This window comes from Aricia agestis, chromosome 1 (genome assembly GCF_905147365.1).
Source record: "Aricia agestis chromosome 1, ilAriAges1.1, whole genome shotgun sequence".
Taxonomy (NCBI): domain Eukaryota; kingdom Metazoa; phylum Arthropoda; class Insecta; order Lepidoptera; family Lycaenidae; genus Aricia; species Aricia agestis.
In genome coordinates this window covers 17,475,051-17,488,808 of record NC_056406.1, presented here as the reverse complement: position 1 = coordinate 17,488,808, position 13,758 = coordinate 17,475,051, and the positions used below count along the sequence as shown (strand labels likewise).

Below are 13,758 nucleotides of genomic sequence, written 5' to 3'. Positions count from 1 at the left end.
TGCTACAGCTTGTTTGACATAATGTCGATTTATAGTTTACGTAAAGTAAATTATATTATACATATTATTTTTTATCTGATAGACAATTTTAGACGAACTTATCATTTTCCAAGCCCAAATGCTCTTCATTAAATGCACAAACTCTAAATACAAACATACCAAACAAAATAAAGCGAAAAACATTTCTTTACAAAATGAAAAGTCAACAGGAGTTTTGAGGCATTGCCCTCGAGGTGGTTTTTACGTGGGTTTCGGGGGAGGTTCGGGAGGAGCGCGCCTGGGGACGGTCGTAGGTACTCTTCTTGATTACAGGCGGGGGCCCCTCCTCTCCTCCTGCCCGATAAACCTCCGCCTATATGACTTCATAATACCTACTATTGCGTTTCGTCGATAATTGTTATTTTATCTTTTTACGACCATGTAACGATTCTCATGATTCACTTAACAAGTTAAAATTTTGGTGTGTAATAAGTTAGTAGGATTTTATGTCCTTTTAACACCTCCATCGTGGGTATCGCAGACACAATAGATTTTCACTTGCCATGCGGCAGTCTTGAATTACCTACTGACCGCTGTTCTTTTTACCCGACTGTCGCTCCAAAAGGAGGGTTCAAACGGTATTTCAGTGACTATAAAAAAATATATATCTAATATATAAAATTCTCGTGTCACAGTTTTCGTTGCCATACTCCTCCGAAACGGCTTGACCGTTTCTCATGAAATTTTGTGAGCATGTTGAGTAGGTCTGAGAATCGGCCAACATCTATTTTTCATACCAAAAAATATATATATGGTAAAACAACGTTTGCCGGGACAGCTAGTATAATATATAAGTATTAACAAAGTAGCTAGTTTGTCGGAAAAGTTAACTACAGCCGTACTCAGAAACATTTAATTATGATTAACCTTCAATTTAATAAAGATTTTGACAGATAATGTATGGGGCTATGTCAAAATTTTGAATTAATTACATTAATCAAATTAATGTCATTGTGAGTATGGCAGTTTGTAGCGGAAAGTTATTTTTGAATCATCTAGAAACAACAACTCAGGTAGGTAAGATATTACTAAGCAATTATATTTTAATAATTACAAAAATAAATATTGGGATATTTTATATAAAAATAATTAATTACATACTAAAAATAAGTAGTACCTAATTAACTCATGCTATTTTTATCACGAAGGGAAATTGAAAAGTATAATAACGCAGAATCCACAACAGCGTACCATATGATTATGATTTTCAAACTGAACAAAAGGGAAAAATAATATTTAGAATAATGATTGTGGGGAGGATTCTTTGATTACTCCGATATAAAGGGCTTCACGGCTCGCTGTGATCTGCTTTATCCTTTTGTTAGAGTTTTAATCAATCAGGGAGACGCTTAGACTTTGAGTATGGGTTTTATATATGTACAAATGCATGGGTTGTTTTTTATTATGTATCATTATTGTATTTCTTTTCAAAATTTATTTTAAGTCAGAGGATAGAATGTTTTGTGTATATTTAACTTAGATATAAAAATAACTTTAATACTGGATATAGCCAACATTATACATTGTTAAAGTGGCTCTATTAATAAAGCAGTATACCTAATCTTTTTCATGGCCATCGTTTTTATAGTGAACAAAAATACTTTCCTATTCTATCACTTAAGTATATCAATAGACAAGAAGAAAGGTCTCGGGTCGAGGACTTTACCTTTGTCTTTGTTTATTTACAAAATTAATTTGTAAACGTCTTAATATAGTGAATACACTAACGTCATACTTGTTACTACAGAGAAGAAAGCATTTAAGTACTAACTACAAGATATAAGAAGAATTTATGAATGTATAGATTTTTCAGCTATGTTTATAAGCTTTGTTCTTTCGTAAACTCATACCTTCTGAGGGTTTCAAAGGAGTAAACTGGTCTATTTTTATAGACTCCTCTCTTGTTTCACTCTACTCTCCTTTCTCTCCTGTTTCAGACTAGTCTCTAGCTTAATATTTGATTGGATAAACTGAAATAGTTAACCAATCAACAGCGTTATTTAAAATAAACTCCAGACAAATAAAAACCTTTGTAATAATTAGACAAATCGGTTTGTCTCCAAGACATAATTTTGAGCTGCAAGGGACATGTTTTCAAGTTAAACGACAAATAACTGGATTAAACTGTCAAGTGGTGATTTCACCTTCGCCTTATTAAACTGTTTAAGGATAATGGCAAGTTAAGAGTAAATTAAGGGACGCCTCCTCTCATTACAGGGAGTATTAAAAGCGTGGCTGTTCTAATAGAATATGTATTTTTATGAGCTCCGGGAGCGAGCTGATGCAAGTTTGATGATCGCAATCTCGACCCTCGCACCTGAGACTTCACTTACAAATGTAAGAGAATATTTCGACAAAGTTTGCGATGTAAGGATGCAGAGATGACCTAAGCTATGAATTCGGTTGTTTACCGTACTAGTCATAATCAGACAAGTCAAACATGAGACAAGTCATTAACCGTTAATTAAATTGTCAATTTCCTAAAGAATTAATCAGACAAGTCAGATGAGACAATTCATTAACTGATTAAATTGTCAATTTCCTATGAAATTCTGAAATTGAAGACCACATTATTCGGTATTAATAGCACTTATCTAAAAAATGATAATATGTGGCTCCACAGGACATAGTCTGAGAAAAATGTGTATAAGACTAAGTTCATTACCTCGATCGTTGGAATCGCAGACACTATAGATTTTCAATTGTTATGCGGCACCCGGATGCCGCTTGGGAATTGATGGGTTATGGGTTATTTTTATAATTTATAATACTATCAGCTAATAATAAAATTATTGCATGGAAAACAGATACGGAAATAGCTAAACTTGCTTTTTCCAATGCTCTATGCTGTAATCAACTGTAAAGCATTGTGAAGATGTACTCAGTAATATTTCTTTATAATAATTAGATATTGGTGATGAAAGAAATAAATATACAACAGTGATGTCACAATGCAATGACGTCCACGTAATGACGCGAATCGTGTGTTATGAAAATATCGTTAATTAAGTTTTGTATCACCTGTAGTTGCATTGCACAAGTAGAACGTCTATATGGTTCTAGAAAACATGTTTTGTTTAAAAGATTTTTCATATACTACTGGGCCATTTACCGATGGGAGTCGTTTTCAACCGTTATAAAATATGCTCATTTAATTCCGCATTAATCTAATATAATTACTATCCCACCAAAACATAAAATGTAAAAGGAGCCAAGCAAAATATTGCATAGCTCACATTCAAGCCAAGCCTTCAACTTCAACAAATCAACATTCAGTAAATGTATCAATAGATATTTTCTTTATTTTATAATTATTATGGTGGCTTGGCAATGAGCACTAGAGAAATAATCAGCGACTAATTGGATTTATTGGGTACCTACCTGCATCGGCCACATGCGTCGTTACATACTAAAACACTTTACGCTTGCCGTTCGTGCCATGCTTTGGCACGAATGGGCCGGATTGACCGAAGAAATACCACGTTCTCACAGAAAACCGGCGTGAAACAGCGGTTGCGCTGTGTTTCGCCGAGTGAGTGAGTTTACCGGAGGCCCAATTCCTTTTCCTATCCTCCCCTATTCACTTCCCTTCCCATTCCTTGCCGCCCTTATTACCCTATTCCCTCTTAAAAGGCCACCGCACCTGCAGCTCTTCTGATGCTGCGAGTGTCCATGGGCGACGGAAGTTGCTTTCCATCAGGTGACCCGTTTGCTCGGTTGCCCCCTTATTTCATAAAAAAAAACAAAATGGTAACAGTAAGGTTTTTGAAAATTTCAGAAAGTTCTTAACTGTGCTTTAACTTCAATAAAAAATAATAAAAATTGAATAAACTTATTATTTAAGGGGGGCTCCCATACAAATTTACGGTACGGAACCCTATATACACCAGTCCGACTCGCACTTGGCCAGTTTCATAATTTTTACCTTTATTGTGAATAAAGACCTATCAGGGTACTAAATTTCAAAGTTCTAAGTCTGCTAGAAGTACCTTAGAATTTTGATGATCTGTCAGTCAGTGAGTGACAAAATGTAGTAACTTTGACCATCCGTAACTATTAAACTATTTATCGAAATTTCATGTTAGTTGGAGGTTAAGCTAGTTTTAATACTTGCTCCTAGTGGCCGAAATTCTAAATCCCTATATTTGTTAACATCGAAGATAAAGGGGGTGTGAAATAGCCGCGAACCTTGGCTGGCTTGGCTTTAAAGCTTGGCTGGGGCACTGCCGTGCCCCCAGATTTATTATTCTTAGCAGCCTCTAGTGTCCACTGCTGGGACACTAGAGGCTGCTGCTGCTTTCCATAGTACACGATTTTGTGATATATGTACTTGGCCACTCTTTGTTGAACGCATCCAGTTCGTCGCGCCACCTTTTCTTGGGTCAGCCTCTAGCATTCAGCACGAACAAAACATGGAAAATCCAAATATATTAATTTTTAATCTACGTATTACTGTTAAGTGTAACAGTTTTAATTCATACAAATTAAAATGAAGCAAAGAAGTAATAAAGTAAACTTCGCCGGGATTGCAGCCCGATTTGAGCGTGTCGCGCTATTCTAACCTATTAGCATAACCATTAACCACTGTTGGTGGAGCTTACAGGAACACAAACTTAACTTTTTAATAATCTGTGCCTCAGCTCAATCCGCAACCAGCCAATTGCGTTACTACGAAAGAAGCCGCACCCGAAATAATTGTTATCAAAATGATCGTGCCATTAATCTGGGGGTCTATCAGGTGAGCTAACCGGAGTCAGGAATGAGGGTAGCCGACAGATGTTGCCCCCCACTGGGCAGATGATAGCGAGCCCTATTACTATCGGTCATTAAGCCGAGCCCCTATACCATTGTTTTTGGAAATTACTTTGTATCATGTGATTCGTGGTAAGGTCAAAATTAAAAAAAATGGCTTAAAGAATGTAAAGTCTAAAATTTCTTAGTTTTATATTTAATTATCAAAGTTATAAAAAATTTGTTCGAGTTTTCAGTATGTTACATAAAGTCAGCGAGATGCCGTGTTCTCTAGCTTAGGGCCGGGATAATAAACACGATAACACGATATGATATCGTGTCGTACCACGATGCGGCGTCGTTTCACGATGCGACGTCGCGTCGTGGGAATCTATCGTATCGCATCGTAAAAAACTACGTCGTGACATCGTTACTCACGTTGCGTCATCTTTGAATTTTGAATAACAATTGTGGCACTGACACAGGAACTCATCATGAGTTTCTGCGACGCGACGTCGTGCCGTGTATCGTGGCACGTTACAATGTCGCGACGTAGTTTTTTATGATGCTCGTCGTAGCTCCTCACGACGCGACGTCGCATCGTGAAACGACGCCGCATCGTGGAACGACACGACGTTGTATCGTGTTTATGTGTCCCGGCCCGTTAATTATTACGAGTATAACTTATAATATGTAAGTATATTGTTTTAGTCGTTTTGGTACTATCAGACTAAGTTGATTCATATGCAGATTGCGAATCTACGTAATTTGGTTGCGTAATGTCAAATCCAGCCAATCTATTGGCTAGATAGACATAAAACATGTTTAGTAATGATTAATTAGTTCTCATAAAGTTGCGTAGCAATCGCGTCATAAGCTTTTAAACATTAAATATCAAATTTTTTATGGAATTTTGGACTCGTGTCACGTAACCACTATTTAGTGGTTTTTCTTTAATGTTAGCTCAATATTTATTGAGCTAACATTAAAGAAAAACATTGGAATTTGAATTAAAACGCAACAACAAAACTCCCTTCAACCCTATTTTCGCAAATTACACATTAATAGACAACTCCATTGATAAACCGGAAATATTTTAATTTAATCACGCTGAAAGTGTTTGTCGCCGACCGGAAGTGGGCGATTCGCTGCGTACGCGTCGCCACGTGCCGACTTCCGGCGCTAATGCGATGACATAATAGGCGACATCTCCACCTTTACACCTTACCATGCACTTTCATAATAAACGGTTCCCACGACGATTTAAAAGTAGAGTCATCGTGCAGAATTTTTAAGGCGCTAGTTTACAATTTTGTGCACCGGAAGTACTACTAAAATGGTAAAGTCAAGTTACAATCAATATAATAAATTATATAACATAATTATATGTCGCGAAATAATTTTAAATTCTCATATTATGTACTTCAGTAATTCAAGGTTTATATTTCTCCAGTGACATGCAGAAATGGACCTACAAATTTGTTGTTGGCTCTATAGTCTATACCATATAGCGGAATATTAACTTTATGCTCTGTACCCATTGCCACGATCGATCGTGGCAATGGGTACAGAGCATAAATGGTTTTGGTATTAGACGATCGCTATCGTCTAATAACAAACCTATTTCTTGACAAAATAAAAGTAAATCGATTATTTTAGTGACGAAACAAAAATGGACTTTAGATAAGTAAAACAAAATAATTTTAGTAAGTGCGACGATATCGGAATAATAGATATTGTTAGCGTTGAAATCAAAAAGAGCTCATCGACGTCTAAGAGCACTTAACTTGATTACGAGCGTTTGAAGTCCTGCTGGTAAAAAGTATAAACAGAGGCTATGGGGGGTTGTTCGGGTGTCGTCGGGGGCGGTCGGGTGCCGTCGGGGGCGGTCGGTCGGCGTCGGGGGCGCGTGCCGCTACGCCGCATCCGCACGCGCCCGCGCTCTACGTAATTGTAGAGTTTAGGGTGGTTTAGCTCCGACTCTATCATTATTTTTTGGTTAGAAACTATTTAATTTTCATTGTATGGTAAAACACATTTTAATCTCTGTTGTTATTTTGCAGACTATTATTTTGTTTATGGAAAATATCTCATCTCAGTACAACAAGGAACAAATAGTGGTACGAATAAACTATTTCTTACCTTTTAACAAAAGTACAACCCGGACAATTTTTTCCGTTGATATGCGATAACACGGTCCGCCGCGCGGCGCGGTTAAGGATTTCACTGGGTTGGTACTTAGTAGGCATCTAAAGATTCCATAGTAATAAAAATTATTTAAAGTAAATCCAATAATTATTAACATTTTTTACATATTTTTACATAATAAAGAAATTAAAGAAGAAAATACTGGCCGTAGGCGGTGCTACGCAAGTGCTACGATATAATATTTGTGGGCATAATAAAAAAAAACAGTTTCTAAATATTATAATAAGGGATAAATATTTGCTTTATTAAGCAACGAAGGTATAAATATAATATATTCAACGCTTAAAGATAAATTATTGATTGATTAAAATAGCCTTAACATTCAAATAAATGTTCTTGTTTAATATGATTTTTGAGCCTTTTTTTTTTTTTTTTTTTTTTAGTCGGGAAATGCCATTGTGCATCCCTGGCAGTGCTGCTGCTGAGGAGGACAACCGGGGTATGTGGGACTCGCTGCGGCCGATGAGATGGTAAGTGACCGCAGCTCTACCCACTAAAACCCGACCGTGTTCCTTTCTGCACCGCTACTCGCAGAACCACGGGAAATGTGGGGCCACCGCAGTTCTATCAGCGGGCGTCTGCCTGGTCGTCGGCAGACACGTCTGATCGAGGGTGTTCAGACACCCTCCAGGCCTAACAGAGACCCTACTGAGTTCTGTGCATTTTTGTGCACAGAACTCAGCAGTTTTGTGTACGAATTGGATGTACGAATATTACACCCAATTAATTATATATCAGTGATTTTAACTCAAACAGTTTGCTTTTATGAGGCCTTTTTGAACTTTAAAATTTTGAAGAAAAGCTGAATGTTCTTCTTTCAATTACTTAAGAAAATAATATACAAAAATAGCACAAATATATAATTTAGATTTAAAAATTAATATTTTTTGTATAGGGTGAGCAGCATACCCTAAATACAGCTTGCTGTGCATGCTCGGGTATAGCTATATTATATGGCGCTCCTATTTATTTTCTAGTATTGAATAGGATATTTTTTTACTACTTTAAACTTTAATTTGCTGACCCAACTATCTTTTTAACCCCGACAAAAAAGAGGGTTGTTATAAGTTTGAGTTATAACTTAGAGCAGAGGTTTCGTGTTTGGGTTCATTTTATTAACTCTTATTTAATGAACCTCTAAGAATTTATCAAAAATCTTATATTTTTACTAGGTGACGCCCGCAACTCCGTTGCGCCAAAACTCGTTTATCGCGCGGGAACCGTACATTTTTCCGGGACAAAAAGTATCCTATGTCCTTTTCCGGGACTCAAAGTATCTCCATACAAAATTTCAGCCAAATCGGTTTAGCGGTTTGGGCGTGAAGAGGTAACAGACAGACAGACAGACAGACGGACAGACAGACACACTTTCGCATTTATAATATTAGTATGGATTCGTCTTCGCCTAGACTAAAGCAAATTTTTATTTTGAAATGTGTGTTTCTGGTTAGTTTTCAATGCAAACAATCGGATAATAGTTATTAAGTAACAGGAACAAGAAAAAATTTTTTTTGTCGACCTATGTTATCTTAATTTCTGTTACTTTATACAGGGCGTAACAAAACAAAGTGATAAATGATAATACTTTATGGTTTGTACTTTGTATATTGTGTTTAATATTAAGAGTTCATTGTGAAAGTAGCAATGCTGAAAGAGCAATTTTATTTTTATTTTTGTATGGGAAACCTCATCCCGCTGGGGCGTCTACCGATTATTACAGGTACATACACATAACACAGTATATATACTAAACCCTAAAGTATAATATCACTTTCTTTTGTAACACCCTGTATAGTTGTATACGGTGCTCTATTATTTTTAATTAGCTAATTTATAAACTACAAAGGCATCGAATAACAATGTGTTGTGCGTAGAATACGTCCATACCGTCGGATACTGTAGAGTGTAGACTGTAGAGGCCAGGTATCCGACGGTATTGCTGAAATCCGTACTAGTTCTTTATAATAAAACGTGAGGTTATAATTTATTATATTAGTATTGTAAATATTAACGTATTTATTTACTTAATTAATATCGCTTGGAATTTATTTACATAACAAAAGGCAATTACCTATAGTTCAAACCGTACAGAAAGAATTCAAAACTGACTGACACTATGACGTTCCGTGCTATGGTACTACGCTGTCGACTAAAATTGAAAACTAGTTAACATACATTTCATTGTAATAATTACCTTCCAAGGCCTTGTTTCTGGCCAGCAGCGCCAGCAGCACGTCCGGCGGCGGCGGATCGAGCGGGTGCATCGCGTCCAGGGCGGGGTCCATCGGCAGCCGCTTCAGACCATCAGTCTCACAGTACGCCTCCATGGGTTCACTTCGATTACATTCGACCCGGTTCACTTCGCCCGATCACATCCGACCCGGTTCACTTAGTCCTCCGATCCGGTTCACTTCGACCGATCCGGTGCATCACGCAGCACTCGGCCCGCGCTCATCGTACCGGGCGTCGCACTGAAGCCTGCCCACGTGGCGCGCCGCCCACGCCCGCCCTGCGCTCCGCCGCGCCGCCCTCCCATTGAGAAGTCATTTTTTACCCCCTGAATCTGATAAACCCCTCGGGTGGCGGGGCCCCCCCGCCCCGAACTAATTTTCCCGAGCCGTACGACACACCCCCGGTGCTTACATCCATCTACGATATTACTCCGACACGTTATTCCGTTCGCGGGGGCACTACGTTACTATTCTTCATCTGGCTCGCTGCTGAGAAAGTAAATTTTGAAATTAGAATATAAAAACTCTTATTCCCTCATAATCTTGCATTCTACCCTTTACCTCTTCTTTAGATTTTTGAACAAACAGATTTATGGAAAGAAAATTGACTTAGGCATACTTTATTACACTTAAGGAAAACATGATTGTCTCAATCTATCAGCCACCGAAAATAATAATTAATAATTATCCTTAATATAAATTAAATTAAAAGGAAATCAAAAGAGTTAGAGCCTGAAAAAAGTATTTAATAAGTAGATTACGCAAATGTGTTTAGTAAGGGATATTTTATTGTGCAGAATTAATTAAATGCTAAAAATATATTTTGATATAAAATAATAATTATGAGACATTGATGATATTTTAATTAATGTTAATGATATGTATGTTACGCTCAAAGACCGAAATCGCTCAATGAGCGAAAAAATGGCTCACAACGCGTTGTGGTCACAGTGAAACAGCCACTACGCAAATTTCGCGTCGTGGCTCTAATGAAAACGGCCATGACGCGTTCTGGCAATCACAAAAAGACCATAACGCGAAATTCGTGTCGTGGCTGATATGCTATTCGTTTTTCTTCTTGATTTGTTCTTGATTGATTAATCGTCCATAGGTATGGAAGATTATATTTAAATTACCACGCGTACTACAAAATATTTTTTCTTTTACTAAATCACTGCATAACATGTTTTTCATTATTATTTGAAAATATCCATAGTTCCCTAATAATACTATTAGTTGATGCCCGTAACTACGTTGCGCCAGACATACAGTAATAATATTAGTACTAATATTATTACTGTATGTACTGTACGTACGTACAGTATGGAATTATGGATATTTTTAAATAATAATAATAAACACGATAAGCAGTGATTTAGTAAAAGAAAAAATATTTTGTAGTACGCGTGGTAATTCAAATATAATCTTCCATACCTATGGACGATTAATCAATCAAGAACAAATCAAGAAAAACGAATAGCATATCAGCCACTACACGAATTTCGCGTTATGGTCTTTTTGTGATTGCCAGAACGCGTCGTGGCCGTTTTCATTAGAGCCACGACGTGAAATTCGCGTCGTGGCTGTTTCACTGTGACCACAACGCGTTGTGAGCCATTTTTTCGCTCATTGGGCGATTTCGGTCTTTGAGCGTAACATGTATAAAACATTATGGAAAAGCTCGTAACGCATTCGTAAAATACACAGTAGAGATTCATTACTTGCCACTGATACTGTTTTCACAATAAAGACAAAAACATATAGCAAAAAATAAATAAAAACAATGGAAACTGAGCAATTCCGTCAATTTGGAAAAACTGCAATTGATATTATAGCTGATTATTACATAAATATCAGAGAAAGGTAACATAATAATATAAGGAAAACCAGTTGCAATAAAATTATTTCATTTCTTATACTTAATAACTATAACATCATGTTCAAATTATTATTTAAATAGGGATGTGCTACCATCCGTTCTACCGGAAGACTTCATACGTCTAATGCCAGAAAATGCTCCTGAAAGTCCTGAAAAATGGCAAGAACTACTGGAAGATTTCCAGAAAAAAGTTATACCAGCTGTAAGTATTAATAATAGAAATATTTCAGTGTAAGTGACAATAAAACTTTGACAATGGACTCGCCATTATTTTTTTTTAGATCACACATTGGCATTCCCCGCAGTTCCACTCATATTTTCCCGTTGGTGTATCACTAGCCAGTATTGTGGGAAGTTTGCTGTGCAGCGGATTGGGCATCAAAGGTTCCACATGGGTAAATAAAGCGATCCAAGCCTTAGAAATTACCAGTTTCTAAGTTTATTGACAGAAGCCTATAGATCTATTCTAAAGCGTCGGTGATTAAATAACATATTTGAGGTTTTTTGACAGAACCTAAACTTCTGTCAAAAAACCTCAAATAATCGGCCAAGTGCGAGTCGGACTCGCGCACGAAGTGTTCCGTACCATTATAGAGCAAAATTAGACCAAAAGTTGTGTTTTTTGTATAGGAGCCTCCTGTATAGTATTTATTTTATTTTAATATTATTAATAAATATTAAAGTACACATAAAACTAAGAACTTTGAGAAAATTCAAGTACCTACCTGTTGCCATTATTGATAAAGAGCATAAAAAGGAAAAAAACACGTTTGTTGTATGGGAGCCCCCTTAATTATTTTATTTTGTTTTTAGTATTTTTTTGTTATAGCGGCAACAAATATTCATAATCTGTGAAAAAACCAGAAGTCTAGCTATAGCGGTTCTTGAGTGACAGCCTGGAGACAGACGGACAGACGGACAGACATCGAAGTCTCAGTAATTATAGGGTCCCGTTTTTACCCTTTGGGTACGAAACCCTGAAAACTGACCATTACTTATGATTTTTTTAGTATGAAATTAACAGATAACTTCAATTACTGTAAATAGCAAATGACTCGAGATCCATTAATCATAATAGATTATTTATTTAACAGATTTCAAGTCCAGCCTGCACAGAGCTAGAGGTGGTTGTTGTAAGCTGGTTGGCTAAAATGCTTGGCTTGCCTGAATATTTCCAGAACACAGCTGCCGGACCCGGAGGAGGTGTTATTCAGGTATATAATTCTAATGCTTTAATAAAATTAAAGAGGTAAATTAGAAATATATTGTATGTATTAATTCATTTATTTCTATCTTTATTGTTTCAGGGTTCAGCTAGTGAATCAACATTGGTTTGTCTGTTAGCTGCAAAACACAGAATGCTGCGAGAAATGAAAGCCAGCAATAAGGAAATCGACGAAGACCGTATCAAGACTAAATTTGTCATTTACACGTCCGATCAATCCAATTCATCTGTTGAAAAATCTGGAGTTTTGGGATCTATGATCACTAGACTGTTGAAGACCGACAATAACGGTCAACTACGAGGGGAAACACTAAAAAAGGCATTCGAAAACGATAAGTCTAAGGGCCTTATACCGTGCTACGTCGTCGCTAGCTACGGCACAACGGGCACTTGTGCCTTCGACCCCATAGACGAAATAGGACCGATTTGCCGAGAGGAGGGCGTGTGGCTGCACATAGACGCTGCATATGCTGGAACAGCGTTCGTTTGTCCGGAATACAGACATCTGATGAAAGGCATCGAATACGTCGACTCTTTTGTGTTCAACCCGCACAAGTGGATGCTAGTCAATTACGACTGCTCCGTATTGTACGTGAAGGATTGCTTTGATTTGATCAAAACATTCGACGTTAAAGGAGATATTGATGTAAACGATGAGAAAGAGACAGTTTTTCCCCAATATCGCTACTGGCAGATCCCATGTAGTAGACGTTTTAGAGCCCTAAAACTTTGGATCGTCTTAAAAATCTATGGTGCTTCCGGTGTCAGAGATTTGGTCAGAACGCAAGTCAATTTGGCCAATCATTTCGCATCGTTGGTACGAGGTGACAGCAGATTAGTGATCGAACCTGAACCGTCTATGACGGTCGTCTGTTTCAGGCTACGAAAAGGTGATTTCCTGACTGAAAAACTCCTGGAATATTTGGTGAATCAGAAAAAAATTTTCATGGTGGCGGCCATCTTCAGAAATCATTACGTCATCCGCATGGTGATTTGTTCGCAATTTACAACTAAAGACGACGTCGATAGAAGTTGGAATACTATACAGGATGGGGTGAATTATGTACTGAGTCACAGTCACAGATTCAACCACAGAAAAAGTTTATTGACTAACAGGCGACTATCGCTAGACATTGAAAGAGTTTAGAGGGTTTTGTTAGATTTTTTTTTTCATAATATTAAGGATTGGGAATCCTACATAATATATTTAATTAGTTCCAAACATGCTGTAAAATATTACATATAAATACAATGATAGAAAATCTATTACACAATGAAATCCATGTAACAATAATTTTGTCATATAATAAATATATGAAATGAAACCAAATATTTTTTTTTTAACCTAAATTATAAGTTTCCTCTTTATTCAAGCCCTTACCAACAGCTATTAATCATTATGGTTTCCAGTAAATATTTATATTAAAGCTTAAAATTAAATACAA

At 36.9% G+C, this 13,758-nt stretch overlaps 2 protein-coding genes across 3 annotated transcripts in view; one reads left to right on the top strand and one right to left on the bottom strand.

The window, feature by feature from the left end:
- The window catches only part of LOC121731244 (LIM/homeobox protein Lhx3), a 44,882-nt gene extending 35,509 nt beyond the window's left edge, over positions 1 to 9,373 (bottom strand). For both annotated transcript variants that reach the window (XM_042120600.1, XM_042120617.1), the window contains exon 1: positions 9,173 to 9,373. In XM_042120600.1, the coding sequence (XP_041976534.1) occupies positions 9,173 to 9,305 (133 nt within the window). In that variant the 5' untranslated portion in view covers positions 9,306 to 9,373. The remainder of the gene's footprint in view (positions 1 to 9,172) is intronic.
- Positions 9,374 to 10,992: 1,619 nt separating this feature from the next.
- Positions 10,993 to 13,460, top strand: LOC121732177 (aromatic-L-amino-acid decarboxylase-like). Its single transcript, XM_042121974.1, has 5 exons — positions 10,993 to 11,072; positions 11,170 to 11,290; positions 11,370 to 11,483; positions 12,183 to 12,302; positions 12,396 to 13,460. Exons 1-5 carry the CDS (start codon positions 10,993 to 10,995, stop codon positions 13,458 to 13,460), a joined length of 1,500 nt encoding a protein of 499 aa, XP_041977908.1.
- The last annotated feature ends 298 nt before the right edge of the window (positions 13,461 to 13,758 follow it).